This window comes from Bos indicus x Bos taurus, chromosome 23 (genome assembly GCF_003369695.1).
Source record: "Bos indicus x Bos taurus breed Angus x Brahman F1 hybrid chromosome 23, Bos_hybrid_MaternalHap_v2.0, whole genome shotgun sequence".
NCBI lineage: Eukaryota > Metazoa > Chordata > Mammalia > Artiodactyla > Bovidae > Bos > Bos indicus x Bos taurus.
Genome location: NC_040098.1, coordinates 12,589,313 through 12,614,354, shown reverse-complemented (window position 1 = coordinate 12,614,354; position 25,042 = coordinate 12,589,313). Strand labels below are relative to the sequence as shown.

The 25,042-nt window shown below is 56.2% G+C and overlaps 1 protein-coding gene across 2 annotated transcripts in view; it reads left to right on the top strand.

The window, feature by feature from the left end:
- Positions 1-24,175, top strand: part of MDGA1 (MAM domain containing glycosylphosphatidylinositol anchor 1) — a 70,312-nt gene extending 46,137 nt beyond the window's left edge. Inside the window, exons 8-17 of one of the 2 annotated variants that reach the window (XM_027524517.1) lie at positions 1,551-1,847; positions 2,878-3,162; positions 4,765-4,916; positions 5,936-6,113; positions 6,366-6,389; positions 7,390-7,542; positions 11,747-11,881; positions 17,830-17,960; positions 18,131-18,239; positions 19,112-24,175. In XM_027524517.1, the coding sequence (XP_027380318.1) occupies positions 1,551-1,847; positions 2,878-3,162; positions 4,765-4,916; positions 5,936-6,113; positions 6,366-6,389; positions 7,390-7,542; positions 11,747-11,881; positions 17,830-17,960; positions 18,131-18,239; positions 19,112-19,203 (1,556 nt within the window). In that variant the 3' untranslated portion in view covers positions 19,204-24,175. The remainder of the gene's footprint in view (positions 1-1,550; positions 1,848-2,877; positions 3,163-4,764; positions 4,917-5,935; positions 6,114-6,365; positions 6,390-7,389; positions 7,543-11,746; positions 11,882-17,829; positions 17,961-18,130; positions 18,240-19,111) is intronic. The other variant, XM_027524518.1, reaches the window with a different exon arrangement.
- Positions 24,176-25,042: the final 867 nt, after the last annotated feature.

Sequence of the window (25,042 nt, the reverse complement as noted above, 5' to 3'; positions counted from 1 at the left end):
GAGGAGGGACAGGGAGCCCCCAAGGTATAGGAGACTTGCTGTATCCAGGAAGTATGTTCCTTACAAGTGGATCCCACAGCTGGGACTCAGGATGGGAAAGGGAAGATGAAGCTGAGGGTTGACAGAGGTAAGGGCCTTGTTTCAGAGCCAAGGGGTTTGAGTTTTAACCTGAGGGCAGTATGGCCTCAAAAAGGGGGGACAGCCCTTTAGCTTGTGGGACATAACAGGGTTGAGAGCTGGGATGTTTTAGAAACAGGGAAATCAATGAGGGTACAGGGCCATTTCCTTCGTTTGGCTATAAGCTTGATGCCTAGGGCATGGAAGCTTTTAAAGAACGTATGGAAATGGAGTAGAATTGGAAAAATAAATTAATTGGCTCCAAAATGCAAAAAGAAAACTACAGAATTAAAGTCAATAGATGTATAAATGCTTACAGAGCATAAATTATGCCAACTAGATAACTGGACCTCAACTTGCCTTGTAGAGTTATTTACAATTTATATTTAATGAAGACATTTTAACTTTTTTGATGTGATATGAGATGGGACCCATGGAAGTCTTTTTTTTTTAAATTGGAGTATAATTGCTTTACAATGTTGTGTTAGTTTCTCCTGCACAGCAAAGTGAATACACAGTATATACACAGCTATATGTATACAAATATCCTCTCTCGGGAAGTCTTTAAAGACTCTTCATTTGGGCAACGTGTTGAGTTGGATTAGGTTTGGCTGTGAATGACAGAAAAAGCCTAAATAATAGTGGCTTTAAATGAGCTATATATGTATTTCTTCTTCTTCTTGTAAAAGTGAGCAGTCCAGGCTGGAATAGTAGTTCTGCTCCATCAAGTCCTCAGAGCCCCAGGCTCCATCTCATCTTGCTATTCTGTTCTCCTTAGCATGTGCCACTTTGTCCACAATGGCAGTGCCAGCTGCAGCCATTAGTCTGCATTCCAGCCTGCAGGAAGGAGGAAGAGAGGCACAGCCTCTCCTCACCACCTTGGCCAGAATTTAGTCACATGACCACAGCCAGCCATATGGCAGGCTGGGAAGTAGTCTTCATTCCGGCTGTGTGTCCTGCAAAAGCCCAGATAGTCTATCACTTTGGAAGGAAGGGTGAGGATGCTAGGGGACCGACTACGAATCTGTGATAACACTCCAGAAAGAGAAGATGGAAGCTTTCACTAGAGCAGGGCGGATGGGCTGGAGAGGGGATTAAGGGAGAAGCTATTCAGCAGAACTATTTAAAAAGTGGAACCCCTCCACCCCCCAAATAAATGAATAAAAAATGGAATCCCCCAAACTTAGTAATGTTGGGGTTAGGGGATAAAAGGAATCGGCCTGGACGACTTCAGTACTCTTTCTAGGTTGGGAGACCTTGAGAGGTAGAGGCCCAGGAAGTGGAGAGGGTTTGGGGGAGGGGAGTTCTACTTTGGAGAAACTGCAGGATCTGTGGGAGCTCTGGGATGGGAAAGGGAGGTTCGAACGTGGCGGGAGGGAAGGGGGTGGGGTCGGGGGAAGCTCTAACCTGGCTATCTCTCCCCTGCTCCGCAGTGCCGCCCACCATCAGCGTGCCCAAGGGCAGGGCCGTGGTGACTGTGCGCGAGGGCTCGCCAGCTGAGCTGCAGTGCGAAGTGCGGGGCAAGCCTCGGCCGCCTGTGCTGTGGTCCCGCGTGGACAAGGAGGCCGCGTTGCTGCCATCGGGGCTGCCCCTGGAGGAAACCCCAGACGGGAAGCTGCGGCTGGAGCGCGTGAGCCGCGACATGAGTGGGACCTACCGCTGCCAGACCGCTCGCTATAATGGCTTCAACGTGCGCCAGCGCGAGGCCCAGGTGCAGCTGAACGTCCAGTGTGAGTCCCACCGCCCCACCCAGACTACCGCCGAGCTGTCCCTCCCGGTCTCCTTCACCCCTTCACCCCCACCCTCCATGTCCGACCAAACCCCTCCACTTACTGCTGGTACCCCAACCCCTCCTTGACTCCCGCGCTGTAGGACATGGAGGCCCATGACCCTTGCGGCACTTGTACCCCATCTTCATTCCCGGGGACACAGTGAGCAAAGAACTGATTTTGACAAGTGGAAATGAGAGTTTGAAGGAAGAAGGACCTTCAAGGGAACACACTGACTCAGTGTGATGATGAGTTAACCTGTGCTGTGTGCTTAGTCGCTCAGTCGTGTCCGACTCTTTGCGACCCCATGGACTGTAGCCCGCCAGGCTCCTCTGTCCATAGGGATTCTCCAAGAAGGAATACTGGAGTGGGTTGCCACACCCTCCTCCAGGGGATCTTCCCAACCCAGGGATAGAACCCAGGTCTCCTGTATTGAAGGCGGATTCTTATTCTCCGAGCCACCAGGGAAGCCCGAGAGTTAACCTGCCATGTGTCAAGCACTGTTCTGAGTATCTTAATGCACTAACTCATCTAGTCTTTCACAGCTCTGTGTATAGATTCTATTATTCACCCATTTTTACAAATAGGGAAACTGGGTCACACAGACATTAAGAAACTTTTCTAAGATCTCACAGCTATTTAGAGGCAGAGCTGGGCTTTGAACCTAAGCCATCTTGCTCCGGGGATCATGCTCTAAACCCTGACGTTGTGTTGCTTTTCATCACACGGGGTGAGGGGACCCTTTGAGGCACGAATAGAGGCCCCGTCTGGGAAGCTCGGCTGGAAGTTAAGGCGGGGAGGAGAAGGCATCTGCAGGTCGGGAGGTGTGGCTGTTGAGTACGCCGTGTGTGTCTGCCCTGAGACCCTTCCAGGCTGGGGGGGTTGGGGAGGCGCGCGGGCGTAGGGGTGAATGCGTCGCCTCCCCGTGGGGCAGCTCTTCAGATCCTACCCGGTGGGGAGAGGCCCCGCTGACCGCCGCCCCCGCCCCCAGTCCCGCCGGAGGTGGAGCCCGGCTCCCAGGACGTGCGCCAGGCGCTGGGCCGGCCGGTGCTCCTGCGCTGCTCGCTGCTTCGAGGCAGCCCCCAGCGCATCGCCTCGGCTGTGTGGCGCTTCAAGGGGCAGCTGCTGCCTCCGCCGCCCGCCGTCCCCGTCGCCGCCGAAGCCCCCGACCACTCCGAGCTACGCCTCGACGCCGTCACCCGCGAGAGCAGTGGCAGCTACGAGTGCAGCGTCTCCAACGATGTGGGCTCGGCCGCCTGCCTCTTCCAGGTCTCGGGTGAGCGTCCCAGCAGCCCCGCCCACCCGGGCCCAGACCCCGCCCACTCGGGCCCAGACCCCGCCCACTTCCATCCCCGCCCACTCCCGGCCTGGAGCTCCGCCCCTTCCGCTCACGTGCACCCAGTGTGTGCACCGGGTTTAGGCCCCCTGCCTTGTCAGGGCCCGGCCATGCCAGGTGTAGCAGGCCTCTTGGATCTAACCGGGACCTCTTCTCGCAGCCCTCCCCACTCCGCACGTCCACTCTAGCCTTCCCGTTTCAAGGCCCATTCAGACCTGGCCTCTGACAGCCCCACTCCTGTTAAAGCCTTCACCAGGCCTAGGCTTTGAGCCTCCAGAGCCCTTGGGTACTAGCCCTTGCCGGTTCTCACCACGCTCACGCCCAGCCTGTATGAGGCATAGGCTTCGCCCCTTCCAGCTCTCTGCTTACACTTGTTCGGGTAGTAGGCAGTGCGATCTTTCCAGCTGGGTCATCAATTAGGTTTAGACTCACCCGCTCAAGCCCTGGGTACTGCCCCATCTCAGCCATCACTCTTCAAGCCCCTCTTCCTTTGTCCTTGGCCCCCGAAGCTGCATATAGGGAATCTGTTCCTGACTGCAGGCCTGGTGTGAGGGGCCTGAGCCGTAGCCTGGGGGGATGGGAGAAGACGCCCCCACTCGACAGCTTCTCTGGAACATGGAGGGTGGCGCTAGGCCAGCCAGCACACAGTTCCTGTACTGTCACTCTAGAGGTTCCGGCCTCTTGGCGCCCAAAAATCCCTTTCAGTCCCATGTCTTCAAGTCATTCGAGAAGGCACTTTGAGGCTGCAGCTGGGCAGAAAGGGCTGGAGGTCATGGTGAGAGCAGAGGGTAAAGGAAAGGAGCTGATGGGATTGCCGAATCACCCCATCTCCACCTCCTATGGGGAAAGCCAGCTCCCTGTCAGAAGTAGCGCCCCGAAGAGAGCCCAGATGTTCCTGTCCCCCATTTTACAGCACCCTGGCTCTCCCCACAGCCCCTGACTGGCCTGGTATCCCTTTAGCTCTTTTCTGGATCTCCTCACCCAACAGTGGGGGCTAGGACCACAGGTCACTGGCCACCTCCCCAGTCCTTCCCCACCCCACCCAGCCCTGCCAGCCAGAGGCCCCTGTGACATTTCCCACCTCCCCCCCTCTCTCCTGTTCTCCCACACTTTCCTTGTCTCCCCACCTCTTGGTCTCTATCTCTCTTCCCTTCCTTCTGCCTCAAAATCCTTGACCTTTCTTGGTGTCTTCTCCCCACTGCTCTTCCCCTGTGTCTTCTCTAACATCTCTTCTCTGTGTCTCTCCATATTTCTCTTTTCTGGCCTTTCCTTGGTCTTTCCACTCCATCCTCACCAACGCCACCTCTTGGATTCCCAATCTCCCTTTCCTCCTCCTTCCACCTTCCCTCCCACCCCATTCTCCCCAATCTCCTCTTCTCCCACCGCCTCCTCTCCTCACAATATTCCTTGTTTTTGTCTCCCTCCATCCTGCTCTCTGTTCTGCCCATCCTCTTCTGTCTCCCTCTCCTATACCTCCTCTCTCTGTGTCTCTCCCCACCACCCACCCTTCATGGCCCCGTGCCCCACTCCCCACCCTCTCAGCCAAAGCCTACAGCCCGGAGTTTTACTTCGACACCCCCAACCCCACCCGCAGCCACAAGCTGTCCAAGAACTACTCCTACGTGCTGCAGTGGACCCAGAGGGAGCCTGACGCTGTTGACCCCGTGCTCAACTACAGACTCAGTGTCCGCCAGGTGGGCCGAGGGGGACAGGGGCCCAGGTGCAGGCTGGCCCTGGGAGTGCTTGTCAAGCCAGGGGAAGGGGTTGAAGACACATTGACCCTCTTATAGAAGGCTCTTCTGAGCCAGAGCCACAGTATTCTGGACACAGCAGCAGGAGCTGGGAGGCTCTAGGGACTTATCCCCGCTGAACCAGTGCTCTGTGCATGGCCCTGGGAATTAGGCAGGAGTCTGCTGGGTTCATGTGGGGGAAGGGAGCAGAGCCATTTCTGCTCACAAAACACAGAGTCTCCTCTTACATCAGAAGCTTAAAGCAGGAGCTTAAGTCTCACCCACAGGATGTCTAGGATGCAGGGCCAGAGCCACCCTGCTGGTCTCGTGTCCAGTCTCGTTCCATGCGGTTCCACCCAGCTAAGGGGTAGTTGGGTGGAGGGTAAGAGTGTGACCCCGGGGCAGACTGCCTAAGCTAAACATCAGTTCTGTATTAATTTGGGCAGGCTACATCTGTTTGGCCTCAGTTTCTTCATTTGTAAAATGGGGGTAGCTATAATATTCCACCTGATAGGGCGGTTATCTTGAGGATTAAACAAGTTAATAATCACATCGCATTTGGAGCAGTGCCTAGCATACATTAATTGTTCAATACTTGTTCATGTGTGTGTGCTCAGTCGTGTCTGACTCTTGCGACCCCATGTACTGTAGCCCACCAGGCTCCTCTGTCCATGGGATTCTCCAGGCAAGAATACTAGAGTGGGTTGCCATTTCTTCCTCCCAACCCAGGGATTGAATATCTCTTATATCTCATGCACTGGCAGGTGAATTCTTTACCATTGCCCCAAGACAGCCTGGGAGGAGGGGCATGGAAGGGGTGACTGCTCTGTCTTACAGATGAGGAAACTGAGGGCCCGGCTTCCTAGTTAGATCTTTGCTCTTTCTGCTCCTCAATGCTGCCCCCACAGTCACACCAGGGTCTGGGCAGGTGCTCAGGTGGAGGGCACGGCCTGTTGGGCATCTGGGACTCCCTGTATCTACAGTTGAATCAGCACAACGCCCTGGTGAAGGCCATCCCGGTGCGGCGTGTGGAGAAGGGGCAGCTGCTGGAGTACATCCTGACCGACCTCCGAGTGCCCCACAGCTACGAGGTCCGCCTCACGCCCTACACCACTTTTGGGGCTGGAGATATGGCCTCCCGCATCATCCACTACACGGAGCGTAGGTGGTGGTGGCAGCGGTGGTGGTGGGATAGGTGGGCCCATCTCATGCTCAGGGGACCCCTCATATTTCCCGCATGGTTCCTGAGCTTGGGGTTCCCCAATCTCCAGTGTCCTACTCTGTTACTGCAGGCCAGGTGCCTCTGGCCCCCAGTCCTGCTCTGGGGACCCTGTTTCCTGGTCCTAAGCCCAGGCACCCTCTACACAGCCCCACACCTTGGTTCTGACTTGATTTTCCTGCTTGCTTTCTCAGCCATCAGCTCTCCAAATTTGTCAGGTGAGATACCCCTGCCTACTTCTCCTTACCTTTAGGGTCACAAAGCTTCCCCTGGAAGGGGGGAAGGGACCCCCAAGAGATACCCAGAGAGAAAATAGCGTGGAGGCCCGCCATTGGCAGGAGAAGCAGGAGGGAGCAGGGCTGGGCTTGGAGATATTTGCATCTGGGATTTATTTTGGGGCTTAAAGGCTTGAAGGGAGGGTGGAGTCAAGAGGACATCTCTAAGTCAGGGTCTTTTGTCCTCACTTAGCACCATTCACTGTCCCCAGAAGAAAAATGGAAAGATCAGGTTAATCCACCTTCTCTGTTCCCTGGGGCAGGGGTCCTTAATCTGCGATCCCTGGACTGACTGCCCCCCAAATGATCAGGGTGGGCCCATGAAACTGCAACCTGGAAGGGCCTACAAGTACTTCTTTATTTTCCCTAACTTCTTTCAGAAATTTAACATCCCCTTCAATGATGCATGTAGGAATATGGTGTAATCATTACCTGATTGACTTTGTCACCAGTGGAAATCCAGTGTTTTTACATCGCCTAAAAGTTGTTACAGCTATCTGTAAACATCATTTCCGTTCATTAGTATTTCAAAACTACAGTACTTAGACTTAACACTAGATCTTGTGATTTAGTTAGATAATAGAGAAGCCCACTTATTATTATATCATGCATTTGTTTTTTGATGACCGTATTTCAGCATAATATGATTTCCTTTGTAACCCTATGCTTTTCATTTTATGCACCTAAATAATCTGCAATGGGGTCCTTAACTTCATTAGACATCAGAAGGGTTTGTGGCACCAAAAAGGTTAAGAAGTCCTGTTCCGGGAACAGATGTGTCAGGGGCCCTGTTGCCTGGTTTCTGGAGCCTTGGGATCCTGGGCCCACTACTTGGATGTTTGGGAACTGCCTAGGGGTTACCAGGAAGTTAAATCTGGATGAGGGCACCTGAGCAGGCTGACCTTCTTTGTCTTACTCCCTCCCCACCCTGCCCTGACTGCAGACAACACCTGCCACTTTGAAGATGAGAAGATCTGTGGCTACACCCAGGACCTGACAGACAATTTTGACTGGACCCGGCAGAATGCTCTGACCCAGAACCCCAAGCGCTCCCCCAACACTGGTCCCCCCACTGACATAAGTGGTACTCCTGAGGGTGAGGAGATGGCCTGCTGCTCCGAATGGAGGGATGCTTCAGGGAGGGGTCTAGCGCCGGGGAGCCCCAGTCTGAGGGGAGACACAGCCCTGCCTCAGGGAGCGCCAGTCTGAGGGGAGACACAGCCCTGCCTCAGGGAGCCCCAGTATGAGGGGAGCACAGCCCTGCATCAGGGAGCGCCAGTCTGAGGGGAGACACAGCCCTGCCTCAGGGAGCCCCAGTCTGAGGGGAGATATAGCCCTGCCTCAGGGAGTGCCAGTCTTAGGGGAGACACAGCCCCTACTCAGGGAGCCCCAGTCTTAGGGGAGACACAGCCCTGCCTCCGGGAGCGCCAGTCTGAGGGGAGACTTAGCCCTGCCTCAGGGAGCCCCAGTCTGAGGGGAGACACAGACCTGCCTCAGGGAGCACCAGTCTGAGGGGAGGCACAGCCCTGCCTCAGGGAGCCCCAGTCTGAGGGGAGACTCAGCCCTGCCTCAGGGAGCACCAGCCTTAGGGGAGACGCAGCCCTGACTCAGGGAGCGCCACTCTGAGGGGAGATGCAGCCGCTACGCAGGGAGCCCCAATCTAAGGGGAGACACAGACCTGCCTCAGGGAGCGCCAGTCTGAGGGGAGATGCAGCCGCTATGCAGGGAGCCCCAATCTGAGGGGAGACACAGACCTGCCTCAGGGAGCGCCAGTCTGAGGGGAGACGCAGCCCTGCCTCAGGGAGCCCCACTCTGAGGGGAGGCACAGCCCCTCCTCAGGGAGCCCCAGTCTGAGGGGAGACGCAGCCCTGCCACAGGGAGCGCCAGTCTGAGGGGAGACACAGCCCTGGCCTATGGAGCAGCAGTCTGAGGGGAGACACAGCCCATACTCAAGGAGCTCCAGTCTGAGGGGAGAAACAGCCTTGCCTCAGGGAGCGCCAGTCTGAGAGGAGACACAGCCCTGCCTCAGGGAGCCCCAGTCTGAGGGGAGACACAGCCCTGACTCAGGGAGCCCCAGTCTGAGGGAGACACAGCCCTGGCCTATGGAGCAGCAGTCTGAGGGGAGACACAGCCCCTCCTCAGGGAGCCCCAGTCTGAGGGGAGACACAGCCCTGCCTCAGGGAGCGCCAGTCTGAGAGGAGACACAGCCCTGCCTCAGGGAGCCCCAGTCTGAGGGGAGAAACAGCCCTGCCTCAGGGAGCCCCAGTCTGAGAGGAGACACAGCCCTGCCTCAGGGAGCCCCAGTCTGAGGGGAGAAACAGCCCTGACTCAGGGAGCCCCAGTCTGAGGGAGACACAGCCCTGGCCTACGGAGCAGCAGTCTGAGGGGAGACACAGCCCATACTCAAGGAGCTCCAGTCTGAGGGGAGACACAGCCTTGCCTCAGGGAGCGCCAGTCTGAGGGGGGAGACAGCCCCTCCTCAGGGAGCCCCAGTCTGACGGAGACACAGCCCTGGCCTACGGAGCAGCAGTCTGAGGGGAGACACAGCCCATACTCAAGGAGCTCCAGTCCGAGGGGAGACACAGCCTTGCCTCAGGGAGCCCCAGTCTGAGGGGAGACACAGCCCCTCCTCAGGGAGCCCCAGTCTGAGGGGAGACGCAGCCCTGCCACAGGGAGCGCCAGTCTGAGGGGAAACACAGCCCTGCCTCAGGGAGCCCCAGTCTGAGGGGAGACACAGCCCTGGCCTACGGAGCAGCAGTCTGAGGGGAGACACAGCCCATACTCAAGGAGCTCCAGTCTGAGGGGAGACACAGCCTTGCCTCAGGGAGCGCCAGTCTGAGAGGAGACACAGCCCTGCCTCAGGGAGCCCCAGTCTGAGGGAGACACAGCCCTGGCCTACGGAGCAGCAGTCTGAGGGGAGACACAGCCCATACTCAAGGAGCTCCAGTCTGAGGGGAGACACAGCCTTGCCTCAGGGAGCCCCAGTCTGAGGGGAGACACAGCCCCTCCTCAGGGAGCCCCAGTCTGAGGGGAGACGCAGCCCTGCCACAGGGAGCGCCAGTCTGAGGGGAAACACAGCCCTGCCTCAGGGAGCCCCAGTCTGAGGGGAGACACAGCCCTGGCCTACGGAGCAGCAGTCTGAGGGGAGACACAGCCCATACTCAAGGAGCTCCAGTCTGAGGGGAGACACAGCCTTGCCTCAGGGAGCGCCAGTCTGAGAGGAGACACAGCCCTGCCTCAGGGAGCCCCAGTCTGAGGGGAGACACAGCCCTGACTCAGGGAGCCCCAGTCTGAGGGAGACACAGCCCTGGCCTATGGAGCAGCAGTCTGAGGGGAGACACAGCCCATACTCAAGGAGCTCCAGTCTGAGGGGAGACACAGTCCTGCCTCAGGGAGCGCCAGTCTGAGGGGAGACACAGCCCTGCCTCAGGGAGCCCCAGTCTGAGGGGAGACACAGCCCTGGCCTACGGAGCAGCAGTCTGAGGGGAGACACAGCCCATACTCAAGGAGCTCCAGTCTGAGGGGAGACACAGTCCTGCCTCAGGGAGCGCCAGTCTGAGGGGAGACACAGCCTTGCCTCAGGGAGCTCCAGTCTGAGGGGAGACACAGCCCCTCCTCAGGGAGCGCCAGTTTGAGGAGAGACGCAGCCGCTACTCAGGGAGCCCCATTCTTAGGGGAGACAGAGCCCCTCCTCAGGAAGCCCCAGTCTGAGGGGAGACGCAGCCCTGCCTCAGGGAGCACCAGTCTTAGGGGAGATGCAGCCCCGCCTCAGGGAGCCCCACTCTGAGGGAAGACATAGCCCCTCCTCATGGAGCCCCAGTCTGAGGGGAGATGCAGCCCTGCCACAGGGAGCGCCAGTCTGAGGGGAGACTCAGCCCTGCCTCAGGGAGCCCCAGTCTGAGGGGAGACAGCCCTGCCTCAGGGAGCGCCAGTCTTAGGGGAGACACAGCCCCTACTCAGGGAGCCCCAGTCTTAGGGGAGACACAGCCCTGCCTCGGGGAGACACAGACCTGCCTCAGGGAGCCCCAGTCTGAGGGGAGACACAGACCTGCCTCAGGGAGCACCAGTCTGAGGGGAGACACAGCCCTGCCTCAGGGAGCACCAGTCTTAGGGGAGACGCAGCCCTGACTCAGGGAGCGCCACTCTGAGGGGAGACGCAGCCCTGCCTCAAGGAGCCCCAATCTGAGGGGAGGAGACACAGCCCCTCCTCAGGGAGCCCCAGTCTGAGGGGAGACTTAGTCCTGCCTCAGGGAGCCCCAATCTGAGGGGAGACACAGACCTGCCTCAGGGAGCGCCAGTCTTAGGAGAGACAGAGCCCTGCCTCAGGGAGACCCACTCTGAGGGGAGACACAGTCCCTCCTCAGGGAGCCCCACTCTGAGGGGAGACGCAGCCCTGCCACAGGGAGTGCCAGTCTGAGGGGAGACACAGCCCTGCCTCAGGGAGTGCCAATCTGAGGGGAGACACAGCCCTGGCCTACGGAGCAGCAGTCTGTGGGGAGGCACAACCCATACTCAAGGAGCTCCAGTCTGAGGGGAGACACAGCCTTGCCTCAGGGAGTGCCAGTCTGAGGGGATACGCAGCCCTGCCTCAGGGAGCCCCAGTCTGAGGGGAGACACAGCCCTGCCTCAGGGAGCCCCACTCTGAGGGGAGACACAGCCCTGCCTCAGGGAGCACCAGTGGAGGGGAGACACAGCCTTACCTCTGAGAGCCCCACTCTGAGGGGAGACACAGCCTTGCCCTCAGGGAACCCCAGGCTGAGGGGAGACACAGGCCCGCCTCAGGGAGCGCCAGTCTGAGGGGAGACACAGCCCTGCCCTCAGGGAGCCCCAGTCTGAGGGGACACACAACCCTGCCTCTGGGAGCCCCAGTCTGAGGGGAGACACAGCCCTGCCTCAGGGAGCGCCAGTCTGAGGGGAGACACAGCCCTGCCCTCAGGGAGCCCCAGTCTGAGGGGACACACAACCCTGCCTCTGGGAGCCCCAGTCTGAGGGGAGAGACAGCCCTGCCTCAGGGAGCGCCAGTCTGAGGGGACACACAGCCCTGCCCTCAGGGAGCCCCAGTCTGAGGGGAGACACGCTCCTAACCTACTAGACTGGGAAGAAGAGAAGCAGCCAGAAAGCTAAGAACTCACAAGTCCTGGCCCAGACTCCTGTGCTGTGCTGAGGCAGGGAGGACAGATTGGGGTGGTGTGAGGCACCTGGGATTCAGATAGGTGATAGAAGGGCAGAAAGGAGTCAGGTGGAAAGGGGACTGGGAAGGCTGAGGAGGAGAGTGTTGGTACATCTCCCCTTCTCTGAAGGCTACTACATGTTCATTGAGACGTCAAGGCCCCGGGAGCTGGGGGACCGTGCGAGGTTGGTGAGTCCCCTGTACAACGCCAGCGCCAAGTTCTACTGTGTCTCCTTCTTCTATCACATGTATGGAAAGCACATCGGTGAGTTGAAGGACCAGGGAACCTGCCCGAGTGAGTGCTGCTGCTGGGAGGGGGCAGGGGTCCACCGGAAGCTGGGGACTGGTCTGCCTAAGGCCTGGGCTTCCCAACTCGGCCAGATCACAGGGAGTGTGATTGTAGAGAGTGTGAGCAGAATCTGGGCAAGAGGAAGGTCCAGAGAACCAGCTTGTCTGAGATAATCAAGATAAGACTTGAGATAATCAAGTCTTCCTGAGTCTGCAGAGAAAATGGCTTCAGCAGGATGAGGTGGAAGTCTTAGAGGGGATGGAGAAGTCAGCTAAGAGGCTGCATATATTGAGTGCCTGCCAGGTGACTTTCTGGATGCTCTGCATCTGTGGTCTCATTAACACTCACAGCCACTGAGTGAGTGAGGTATTACCATATAAACCAGAGAGGTTAAGCATATGCCCAAGATCACACAGCAGCCCAGTTCTGCTGACTCTCCCAAGCCCTAAACACAGGGTTGGAAGGGAGCTGATTTGTGAGCAGTGAGGGGAAGTCCTACTTCCTATGCACAACCGTGAACCCAAGAAGTGTGCCCTTCGGGAAGAGACGGCTCTGGTAGGAGCGTCACATTAGTCAGTGAACTTGTCCGTTCAACCGTCACCTCCAGGCGTCCTGCTCTGTGCCTGGCTTCGGGTACTTCAGAGAACAGGATGGACAGGTTCCTCATCCTCTTGGCACCTCCAGTCAAGTGGGAGAGACAGACATGAAATAACTCGTTGCGCCAGGTAGAATTTAGCGACCACTGTGATGTGTGTCTGCAACAGCAGGACGGGGGTCGATGCAGCTGATAACAGGGAGACTTGACTGACTCTAGGGACCTGATTATGGAAGACTGCTGAGGAAGTGACAATTTTAATTTTCTTTGTTTACATATTTACGGGAAAGGTAATGTCTTTTGCACAAGTCAAAAGGTACATAATGAGAGCCCCCTTCCCATCCCAGTCCTCCTGCCACCTAGAGTGCCTCTTCAGAGGCAATCAAGGTACTAGATTTGAGAGGGGGCGGCACACTTCCAGAAATGCTTTATGTGTATAGAAGCCAGTACACATGTATCCTTTTTCCCCACATTTTATATACTGCGTTCTGTGCCTCTTGACAATCATGCCCTAAGAGGTCACAGAAATCTTCACTGTTCTTCTTGGCTTCACAGCAGGGGAAGTGACTTTAACCAAGTGTAGACCTAAAGGCTCATTGTGAAGTGTCCACAGCTGAAGCAATGGGTCAGGCTAAACTGATGAACCAGAATAAGGGGGATGGGACCTTCTGCAGCCGCTAGAGCCCTCCAGGCTCTCTGCACAAGCCAGTTCATTCGTGACTGAGTCTGGACTTTGTGAGAAGCTTCCTGTGAGATAGGTGGGGGTGGGGATGAGCGGGACCACATTGCCCACCTAGAGTAACCAGTTCAAACCAATCCTGGTTTGCCCCAGCCTTTCCTACCTTTAGCACTAGAAGTCCCACATCCCAGGCAAACCAGGACAGGTGGTCATTTTGTCCTCAGCTCAGGAGGAGCACGGGGAACCCAGCTGGCAAGAAGAGCATGTTGGATACAGGAAGGCCCTGGGAGATTAAGCTTTAAGAGCTGGGGTGCCTGGGAGCAGAGAAAGCCCTGAGGGAGCTGTCTGTGTTCCAGAGCTTGCTAGGTGTCCCCCAGTAGGTGGGACAAACACCAATCATTGAAAACTCCTGGGAGGCAGACCTGAATTCCACCTGAGGAAGATGCTATAAGCACCAGATCTGCCCAGCAAAGGAGTCCGCTATTCTGTCCCTGGGTAGGAGGAGCGTCTAGCAGGGGTGCTGTGGAGGGGACCCCTGTGCCAGGTTATGTTATTCCCCCGCTCAGCCCTCTTCCCTCACTGTCTTCTCCAGGCCTCCCACACCTGGTCCGCCTCTGCCTGCTTCTCTGATCTCATTTTCTGCTGCTCTCCCGTGACTCCACTCAGCTCAAGCACACTGATCTCCTTGCTTTTCTTTTATATTTGAGGCAGGTTCCTTCGTGCCTTAGAGGCCTTTACTTGTGATGTTTTCCCTGACCTGAAATGTTCTTCCCCCATCATTCAGGTCTGCTTGGAGAGGTCCCTGACAGCCCCACGTAAAACACTTTTCCATCCCTTTCCTGTATTATATTCTTTATTGTGGTTTCCACCCAACGAGCATAAGCTCCAGGAAGCAGGGTTCTTTGTCTTATTCATGGATGTGTCCCTGGTGTCCAGAACAGAGCCTGCTCAATTAGGTGAATGAGTGAATGAAAGGGAGGTAGTGGAGCCTGGATTTGATGACCCCTGAGGTAACTTCTAACTCTGAGATGCTATGAAAGTCCCTTTTCAGTCCTGATGACAGTCATAGAAAGTTCTTCATTGAGCATTCAAATACTGAGAGCAGGTAGCAGTTTGATGGGAGCTTTCCCTGTGGAATCAAATGAGAGAAGATGAGAATCCCAGTAACTACCACTCCACAGAGTGGGGAGTGCTCTGGGCAAGGGGAGCTACAGTTTAAGGCCTCAGAATTCACAAGTAGCACAGAGGGCTCCCACCTCCAACCTGGGAAGAATTCCTGGAAGAGGTGGTGTTTCAGAAAGACCTTGAAGCACAAAAAGGATTTGGTCAGGGGAACATAGTAGGGGAGGGCATCTCAAGCAGTGGGAACAGACCCTGGCAAAACCCAGGGTCTGCAAAGCTGGACTATGTCCAGGCTGCAGACTGTAGCTCAGTTCAGCTCCGGAGGTGACAAAGAAGAACATAGTGAGCAGGCGCCCTTAGGGCTCTGGCTGAGCCTGTGAAAGGCTGTCAGGAAGAGGGGAGATCTTGGAGCTGGTGGAATGACCAGGGAAGGGGGCAGAACTTCAGTTTTGGTTTGAGCAGTGAAAAGGTGGGGTTCTCCCATTTGAGTCCTTGGAACAGGGTGGTGAAAGAGGAAGGAAAAGTTTGAAGATTGAGGCTAGACCCTGGGGATTCGGGGATTGGGATAGGAGAAAAATCTCCAAGAAGGGGGAAGAGAGGGAGTTCCCCTTGGGGGCTGGTGAGAAACCCAAAAGGCACTGGGGCTTGGGCCCTGCCTATGCCAGTGTGGCTCCTCCCAGCCCTCTGGGTGCTGGCTGCAGCCCTCTGAGGGCCCCGTCTGCTGGCAAGGGTCCCCACAGGCCTGGGATCTTTGGGGTGTTCCTCCCCCAGGCCCAGGCCTGCTGCTGGGGTGGGGTGGGCATTTCCTGCTGTCCTGGTCCCTCTTTTCCCCACCCCTCCCACCCCACCTGGCAGCTCCAGGCACCAGCTGTCCCCAGACCTTGTGTCTCGCTGACTCTCCTTGGTCCAAGCCAACTCCTTTGCTCTCAGGCAGGTAACATTTGGTGGCCCTCCCCCACCGGGGGTCTGTCTATCTGGTGTCACAGATGGTGTGGCATTGTCTGTGGTCAGTGCCATGGAAATGCCAGGCACCAGGTGCCACCTAAGATTGATTCCCCTTCCCTCCGAGCCAGGTCTTCATGTCACAGGGGGCTCGAGATAGGCTGGCAGCACCAGTGAAGGGGCACCCCCTTGTCTGGGTGCTCCTTGCCAAGGCTGGATCCACTCTTCCTTTTTCCAGTGCCTGTTAGCACCTCCACAATTCCAGGCCCCTGGGTCTGTGGGCAGAGGGGCTTAGCACCCCCTAGGTTAATACCTTCAAAATTTCACATTTTACCACAGCTATGTAGCACATACACTAATACTTTTCTTTAAGTCACCTCCTTTTTTCTTAGCTTTGTCCTAAGCATCAATATTAGAGAAGTTGTGGATTTGAAGCGCTCACTTTATTCACCTCTTAAAACATAAGTATTACATTTTTATTGAGGTATAATTGACATTATATTAGTTCCAGATGTACAACATTATGATTTGACATTTGTGTATATTGCAAAATAATTGCTACAATAAGTCTAGTTAATATCCATCACCAGAATATTTTTTCCTTACGATGAGAACTTTTAAGATCTACTCTCTTGGCAACTTTCAAATATGCAATACAGTATTAGTAACTGTAGTCACCATTACATTACATCCCCAGGACTTATTTTATAATTGGAAGTTCAACCCTTTTTAGTTTCTTCACCCATTTCACCCACCCGCCACCCTTCAAGTGTTAAATTTTTAAACTTGGTTCCTGTACCATCAGGGGATTCACTGGTGGTGCTAGTGGTAAAGAACCCACCTGCCAATCCAGGAGACATAAGAGACGTGGGTTCGATTGCTGTGTTGGGAAGATCCTCTGGAGAAGGTAATGGCAACCCATTCCAGTATTCTTGCCTGGAGAATCCCCACAGACAGAGGAGCCTGGCGGGCTACAGTCCATGGGGTTGCAGAGAGTCAGACATGACTGAAGCAACTCAGATCAGATCAGATCAGATCAGTCGCTCAGTCGTGTCCGACTCTTTGCGACCCTATGAATCGCAGCACACCAGGCCTCCCTATCCATCACCAACTCCCGGAGTTCACTCAGACTCATATCCATCGAGTCAGTGATGCCATCCAGCCATCTCATCCTCTGTCATCCCCTTCTCCTCCTGCCCCCAATCCCTCCCAGCATCAGAGTCTTTTCCAATGAGTCAACTCTTTGCATGAGGTGGCCAAAGTACTGGAGTTTCAGCTTTAGCATCATTCCTTCCAAAGAACACCCAGGGCTGATCTCCTTCAGAATGGACTGGTTGGATCTCCTTACAGTTCAAGGGACTCTCAAGAGTCTTCTCCAACACCACAGTTCAAAGCATCAATTCTTCGGTGCTCAGCCTTCTTCACAGTCCAACTCTCACATCCATACATGACCACAGGAAAAACCATAGCCTTGACTAGATGAGCCTTTGTTGGCAAAGTAATGTCTCTGCTTTTGAATATGCTATCTAGGTTGGTCATAACTTTCCTTCCAAGGAGTAAGCGTCCTTTAATTTCATGGCTGCAGTCACCATCTGTAGTGATTTTGGAGCCCAGAAAAATAAAGTCTGACACTGTTTCCACTGTTTCCCCATCTATTTCCCATGAAGTGGTGGGACCGGATGCCATAATCTTCGTTTTCTGAATGTTGAGCTTTAAGCCAACTTTTTCACTCTCCACTTTCACTTTCATCAAGAGGCTTTTGAGTTCCTCTTCACTTCTGCCATAAGGGTGGTGTCATCTGCATATCTGAGGTTATTGATATTTCTCCCGGCAATCTTGATTCCAGCTTGTGTTTCTTCCAGTCCAGCGTTTCTCATGATGTACTCTGCATAGAAGTTAAATAAACAGGGTGACAATATACAGCCTTGACGAACTCCTTTTCCTATTTGGAACCAGTCTGTTGTTCCATGTCCAGTTCTAACTGTTGCTTCCTGACCTGCATACAGATTTCTCAAGAGGCAGGTCAGGTGGTCTGGTATTCCCATCTCTTTCAGAATTTTCCCCAGTTCTCAGCATAGCATAATGACTGGTATCTACCATTATATGGACAGAGGAGTCCTTGGGGTTGCAAAGAATCAGACACAACTGAAGCAACTTAGCACACACTTACCTCCAGAAATCAATGCAGTAGCATCATATACCACCAAGTGTGTGCACTGTGTGCTTTGGGAATCTTGCTTTGTGTTCAGACTTGGGCCCCAGTGTCCTAGGACAACTCTCCTGCCTAGAGGAGGAAGGGTGTGTGTGGGTGTGTTCCAGGGTCGGGGGGAATTACTGATTAGGAAGTAAGGGAAGTCATGAGAGAAACTTTGCCAATTGTCTTGATGAACGGAAGCCGTGCCGCTGTCCTCTCTCTCTCCCACGCTGAGGTCCCCTCTGGGATGACAGGATGCTCACAGTCTGCAGTGGGGAGAAGGTCCCGTCCAGTGGGGGCAGTGCTGCAGGCCCTGGTAGGGAGTCGAGGGTGGTGAATGGGGAAAGCAGAGAGTGGCCACTCACTGCCACCTCTCCTCATGCCCGACACAGGCTCCCTCAACCTCCTGGTGCGGTCCCGGAGCAAAGGGGCCCTGGACACGCATGCTTGGTCCCTCAGCGGCAATAAGGGCAACGTGTGGCAGCAGGCTCATGTGCCCATCAACCCGAGCGGGCCCTTCCAGGTGAGTCACCCGGGCCTGCCTCTGCTTACAGCTCTCCCGGCCTGGGGCAGGCTCCCGGGAGCTGAGGAGGGAAGCATGCAGGGATGGGGGGACCTTCCTGGGAGACAGAGGGTAAAGGCTGGGAGCAGAACCTCCCTCACCACGCTCCCTGCTCTCTGATCCCACTCCAGATTATTTTTGAGGGTGTCCGAGGCTCAGGCTACCTGGGGGATATCGCCATAGATGACGTCACCCTGAAGAAGGGGGAGTGTCCCAGGAAGCAGATGGATCCCAATAAAGGTGCAGGGCAGAAAGTGGGTGGGGGGGCGCCTTTGTCAGGGGAGGTGTTGTTGGTGCCTGAATTGGGGTTCCAAGTGGCGGGGTGATGGGGTGCATGTGTTGGTAGCTGTGGAAACAGGTACTGGTGTGTTTGGTACCCACCTCGGGCCCCACCCTGGTTCAGGCTGTGGGCTGCGTGGACAGTGAGACGACCAGACCCTCCTGTGAACTAAGCTTACGGTAGCAGCATCTGTGTCTGGGAACGTCTCTCTGTATGTATATGTGTGTGTCCAAGTGTGAACCTGTACCCCTTCCCACACTGGGGCCCAAGTGTTTGCAATAATATCAGTTCGAGGTTACCAAGAAATTACTACATTCCAGGCGAGGTGCAGATACCTGTATATGTATGGTCTCATTCATTCCTCACCACAGTCCTCTGGAGTGGCTCTTCCACTCATTTTATTTTTATTTTATTTTTACTTTATTTATTTTTGTCATTCCCCATTTTCTTTTCTGTTTTTGGCCACACCACAAGGCATGTAGGATCCGTAGTTTCCCAACCAGGGATTGAACCCCTGCCTCCTGCGGTGGAAGCGTGGAGTCTGATCTGCTGGGTGACCGGGAAAGTTCCCTGTTAGACTCATTTTATAGATGAGGAAGCTGAGGTCCCTGAGGTCGAATGAATTGCTCTGTGTCTTCCTTAGTGAGCCGCAGGCCAGGATTTGGACCCAGCAGGCAGAGTTAACCCCACCTCACATCTTGCAAGTGTGTCTATGTGTACAGAGCGGGGCAGAGGAACGACCCTCGCATGGCTTGCCTGCCCGCCTGCTCCTCCCTGGCCCTGCCGAGCTGACCAGAGCCCCGGCCTGTGTCCCTTCTCTCTCCCATCACAGTGGTGGTGATGCCGGGCAGTGGAGCCCCCCGCCAGCCCCTCCCACAGCTCTGGGGGCCTGTGGCCACCTTCCTCTTGGCGTTGCAGAGATGATGAGAGCTGCGTGGCCCGCCCCCACCCCGCCCCCCCGGCACACCAAAGTGTCCGCATCGTACCAAAGACTGACCCCACGCCAGCCGGGGTGCCCAGGGGCAGGGCCGCCTGCCCAGGAGGGGGCCGGCGTCGGCCGTGAGGAGGAGCAGAGAACAAGGACAAAGGCCCAACACTGAGGCCCCGGAGACGGTTGTTCGACACACGCACACACCCACACTCACACACACAGAGATATATTAAAGCACAAGTTTCTATCCAACCTGCCAGCACCTTCTTTACTGCAGAGACAGGGGACTCGCCTGAATGACGCCCACCCCCCAGGGACCTCAGCGCCACGTGGTCCTTGTCGGGGCTGCAGCCGCGGCGTGTTTCTGCCCTTCCCCTGGCCCCGACTCCAGGCTCAGCTCAGCCCAGTGGCTTCCCCAGCAGGAGCCAGAAGGGGAGTGGGCATAGGAGCTCTGACCTGGGCGGGACTCTGGGACTCCCTGGGATGGAAGAGGCCAGGGTCGGAGGGGCCCTGAGGAACTCTGTGAGCTGTGTGGACGACACGAAAGATGAGGCACTAGCTGCATGGAACCCTGTTCCCAGAGTGAAGGCCAGACGCTGGAGAGCCCAGGTCACCCCCAGCGCCTGGCCCATTCACTCCTGGGCTGTCATATCCACGCCCTCCCCCACCACCACCACTGTGCCCCCTTTGAAAGGAGCCAGTGCAGGGTCTTGGGCCTGGGCAGTCTGAGGACTGACCCCTCCCCACCTTCCCCTCCCACTGCACCCCCACCCCACAAGCAACTGGCTTCCTGAGAGCACAGCCCCCACCCTGGTCATGGGCCTAACCTCAGCCTCCCCCCGCCAGCCCCCACTGCATCCCCAGGAGCCAGGGGAGGGGTGGTGGCCAAGCCATTTTCTGGGCTGAGGTTTGACTTTGAGAGGAGCAGGGAAGTCCCGCCTTTATGATTTCATGCCTGCATGTCGGGCGCTGATTTAGAGGTAGAGTGAATCTTCTCTGTTTCTTATATCCCTGCTGTGAACGGGTGCTCTGGGCGGGGTGTGTGGGGGGCTTCCCTGTCCTCCTCCACCGCAAAGCAGGGTCTGGCTGTCTCTTCCTTCTCTACCCAGGGTCAGTGAAGGAGCAGGGTTTGTCGATGGCCTGAGGGGACAGTTGCTGGTCACCATATTCCCTGGGAGTTGAGGCTTATGCCCCCAAACTGAAAAGAGGCTCCATGCCCTTGCTTGAGTTGGGGGGCTGAAATGGGCATGAGGGGACCTAGACCTCCCCCTCACCGTCACCCCTGAGCCCCCCTCCCAGCTGTCCATGGGACAGAAGAGGCCCAGCCCTTTTCAGGGTGGACTGTTACGCATGTGTGCGTGTGGCCGTGTGTGTGCGTGTGTGTGCACATGTGAGCAACGTGTGGACCCATCTGTTGTCTGTGTATCACTGTGGTGGGTACATCTCTGGCAGGAGTGTGTGCAAATATACATCTGTGTGTGCAGTTATCTGTATGTGAGGCTGGGTCTCACCCCACTCCGTGAGTGCCTCCGGATGTCAGCACGTCCGTCATTATGAAGGAATGTTTCTGGAGCGTTGGCCAAGTATGCCACTTTAGCCCTATTGTGTAGTCTCGAGAGCCCTGCCGCCACCTGAAGTTCTACCTTTTATCCCCGACGGGAGACAAAACTTACAGATGACCCTGTGGAAATGAAGGCCACTTTGGTGGAGGAATCACGGGGCTCCTCCTGGAGCATTTGGTGGGAACAGCTGCAGATGAGAGGCAGCACTGCAATGCCAGGAGGCAGGCAGGAAACCAAAGCAAACGTGCCCATCTCTTCTCTGCCAGGCCTGAGTTATCATCATCACCAACAGCGGGTGGGTGGCCAGGCCAGGGCTGGAGTGGGGCCTCCTGATACCCGACCAGCAGGGCTGCCTTCCCCGCCCCACCAAGGCCTGTCCTAGATGAGTGTCTCCAGGTTTCCAGAGCATGCTTCCATCGCGTCTCTGGGTGTTGTTTAATGATCCCATCTGTGCAGGGTCTGCTGCCCCAACTAGACTGTGAGCTCCTCCTCTGAGCCTTCCAGCCCTCCCCCGACCCATCCCCACCTCATACCCAGCACAGGTAGGCCTGTTACAGAAATCTCTCAGATTTGCCCAGTGGAATGGATTATAGAAATCGGTGGTTCCCGGCCTGGCTGCAGAATAGAGTCATCAGAGGGTCTTTTAGGAATCGCCAATGCTCAGGGCCCCCTCCAGAGTGCCAGTTTAATTGGACTGGAGTGCAGCCCGGCATCAGGAATGTTTAAAAGCTCCTCAGGAGAACCCGAGAGTGGGGACCACTGACCTATCCCCTGCCAGCTGCCTCCTCCGTGCCCTGGTGAGGTGGGTGCTGAACATTCAGAGCACTTGCTCCTTGGGGTTCCGTGGCGCCCCGTGTCTGCTGCCCTTGGATGACCTTTGAATACATCTGTCCCCGGCTCTGATTGCTCCGTGATGGGGAGCTGGTCCCCCTCCCTCACCTCCACATCTGTAGAGCTGAATACAGAAAAGGGACTTGGTGTATGTCAGCTGAGCTGAACCTCCCACTCATGGCCCCTGAGTTCAGGTCTGTTTGGAGAGAGGGAACATCTGGGTCACACGGACAGAGAGTGCAGCGGGGGTAGAAATGGGGAACCGCCAGAGGGAGGTCGGGGTGGACCATGGGAACCCTAACTGGAGGGTGGCTTGACCTGGGCTCACAGAGCACCCGAGGGGGCCGCTGAGGTCCTTGGTCCTCACCTGTCTGCGTGTCCCAGCAGATCTGTAGGGGATGTGGGTGTTAATGTGTGCTGATGTGAGCAGTGTGTGATGTGTGCACCTAGGGATGTGGTAGCCTCTGTGCGTGTGCGTGTGTGTGTGTGTGCGTGTGTGTGTGTGCGTGTGTGTGCATGCGTGTGTGCGTGTGTGTGTGTGCATGTGTATGAAGGGTCTGCAAGGAATAAGTATCAGCACGTGTCCCCGTGGAACTTGTGAGTCAGCACCTCTGTGCCAGCATCACCTGTGTCGTGTGTCTTTGTGTGCCAGTGAGTGTCAGCATCCGTGTGTTGGTAAGTGGCCCACGAGGACCCCCAGCCTGGGGGAGACCAGACTGGCTGGATCCAGTGCATCTCCCCAGTGGCAGTCTCGCCCTCTGGGTCAGGGTGGCTGAGGCATTTTGTGGCCTTAAAATGGGGGGTCCAGGATCTGTCCTCAGGGTGTTGGGGTCCTTCACCCCTAGCCCCTCCAGGTTGGTGTCTGGGGGATAGAGGGACTCCTGGGGCCAGGTGCGGTCTGGGTGGGAGAGAGGGAGTCTCAGCTTGGCTGGCCTGCCCTTGGGACCACAGACGGCCTCCCAGGGCGTGGAGCTAAGCCTGCTGACCAAGCCCTGTCCTGCTGGGACACGACATCCGCCTCTGCTCTCTCTGGGACGCCTGACTCCTCTTTCTCATTCACTTTCCCCTCTGTGCTCAGTGACAGCCCCAGGCTCAGGCCATCAGTGCTGGGAAGGGCCTCAGGGGCCCAAACTCCTCACGGGACAAATGACAGTGAAGCCCAGGGCAGGTGGGGAGGACTTGGCCCAGCTCACATAGCCAGCTGAGGTGGAGCCAGCCTTAGAAGCCAGGCACCGCAGCCCTGGGGCTGTCACACCTGTGGCCGCTGCCCTGCCAGGCAGCCAGGAGGAACTTGGTCAGACAGCCCTGTCTCTGGGTGCTGCTGCAGATGTTACAGCTGTTACTGGGCCCTGCACTGGGAAAAGGACTGCCTCCCTGCCCTAATTCTGGCCTCACATCCCAGGCCACAGCCTCTCCTGCCCCAGGTCAGGCCTGGCTGCCACACAGAGGCTGCCACCACCCCTGCCCACACTGGCTATAGCTGCTGCCTGCCCCCCATCCCCCCCGGCCCCGCCCAGGCTCCCACATAAAGGGGCTCTGTCTCCCTTCTCTGTCCTCACGTGAACCTGGGCTGGGAATGAAGGTCCGTGTGCCCTGGTGTCCTCGTCCTGTTGACGTTCCCCCTAAGGATCGGGGAAGCCTGGGGGAGAAAGGATAATCCTTGTGTTTTCTTCTCTGGACAGCTCAAGGGGGAGAGGGGGTACTTCCAGGGTCTGTCTTCAGGAATGGGATGGCCGAGTCTGCCCTGGAGAGTCACCACTTGAGTTTCTGGGCTCAGGGAAGCCCGCCTCAATTCCAAAGGCAGGCTCGTACCCCTCTCTGTTGTCTCAGTGCTGCTGTGTACCCCTACGAGAGGATGTATGTGTGTGTGAGAGAGAGAGGGGATGTAAGAGTGTATGTGTGAGGGTGTGTGTTGGGGCAGAAGGATCCCACTTTTCCTGGGGATCCCTTGACCCTTAGAGCTGGAAGGGACCTTAGGAGCCACTTAATCCAGTGCCCCCACTGAACAGGTGAGAAAGCTGAGGTCCAGAAAGATGGCCCTTGCCCCCCACCACCCCCTCTCCTCCTGTTTCCTGCCTTCATTTCCAAGGGGCCCCCCTGGGAATGCTGTGCCTCCTGGCACGCCCCCTACCCCCAGCCACCCACGTAATCATCATCTCAGTCCAACTCTGCTGGCCCGTCTGCCCTGGTGGCCTCTGAGCACCCTTCCTGCCCCAGGGCAGGCAGCTCACCAAGGCCTTTATCCCCAACCCAAGAGAAAGCCCAGGAGAAGGAGGGGACTGCCCCAGCCCTGAGGCCTCAAGGACTCAGGAGAAAGCCAGCCCCTCCGTGCCCAGGCCCACCCCCACCACCACGGTAAAAGCACAACTGGAGACCCTCATTCACGGGTGGAATGGAGCGGGGTTGTTTCAGTCACACGACCCCGTCCTCACCCCTTTGCCTTGCTCTCTGTCTCCACCCCAGCCTCTGCCCCCATTTTGTTCCCTGTTCACCCCATGCCCCAGCCCACCCCAAATGTAACCTCTAGTTGCGGACGCGGTTGTTTCAATCAATAAAGCTGCAGTGTTCTAGCCTCTGGGGTCAGGCTGTGTGTGTTTGGCGGCAGGTGAGCCAGGCCTGGAGCAGGTGTGGGTGGGAGGCCAGGGATCCTGCTTAGGCCCCTTCTTCCCTTTAGCACCTGATTTCATGGATCCTGCTCTGTGGTCTGGACAGTGGGGGCCTGCTCCTTGGTCTCTAGTTAACCAGTTAACTTGGGTGCCCTTGTTTATTAATTCCTTCCACAAATGCTAGGCAAATGCTACCTTTATGGGAGCTCCTGTTTAGTGGGGGAGATGGACAATAAGCTCATTAAATACACTGGAAAATGTATCCTTATGAACACAATTAGTGCTGTGACGGGGAACTGGTGTTGTGAAAAAAAGGTAAGAGGCGGGTGTTATTTGGGTTAGAGCTTCAGAGAAGACTCCTCTGGAGAAGAGACACTTAGAAGACACCTAAAGAAGGATAGGAGTTTGCATCTGGGGACAGAGGGGGAATCTTCCAAGCAGGAAACAGAATATGCACAGACCAGGAGGGGTGAGAAAACTTAGAAGACTCAGAACTTGCCTGGTGGTCCAGGGTTGGGAGTCCTCCTGCCAGTTCAGGGGACACAGATTTGAACCCTGGTCTGGAAACTAAGATCCCACATGCTGCAGGGCAACTAAGCCTGCGAGCCACAATTACTGGAGCCTGTGTGCTCTGTAACAAGAGAAGACACCACAGTGAGAAGCCCGAGCATCGCGAGGAAGAGTGGCCTCCGCTCGCTGCAACCAGAGAAAGCCTGCGCTCAGCAACAGCAGTCCATGGGGTCGCTAGGAGTCGGACACGACAGACGACTTCACTTTCACTTTTCACTTTCATGTATTGGAGAAGGAAATGGCAACCCACTCCAGTATTCTTG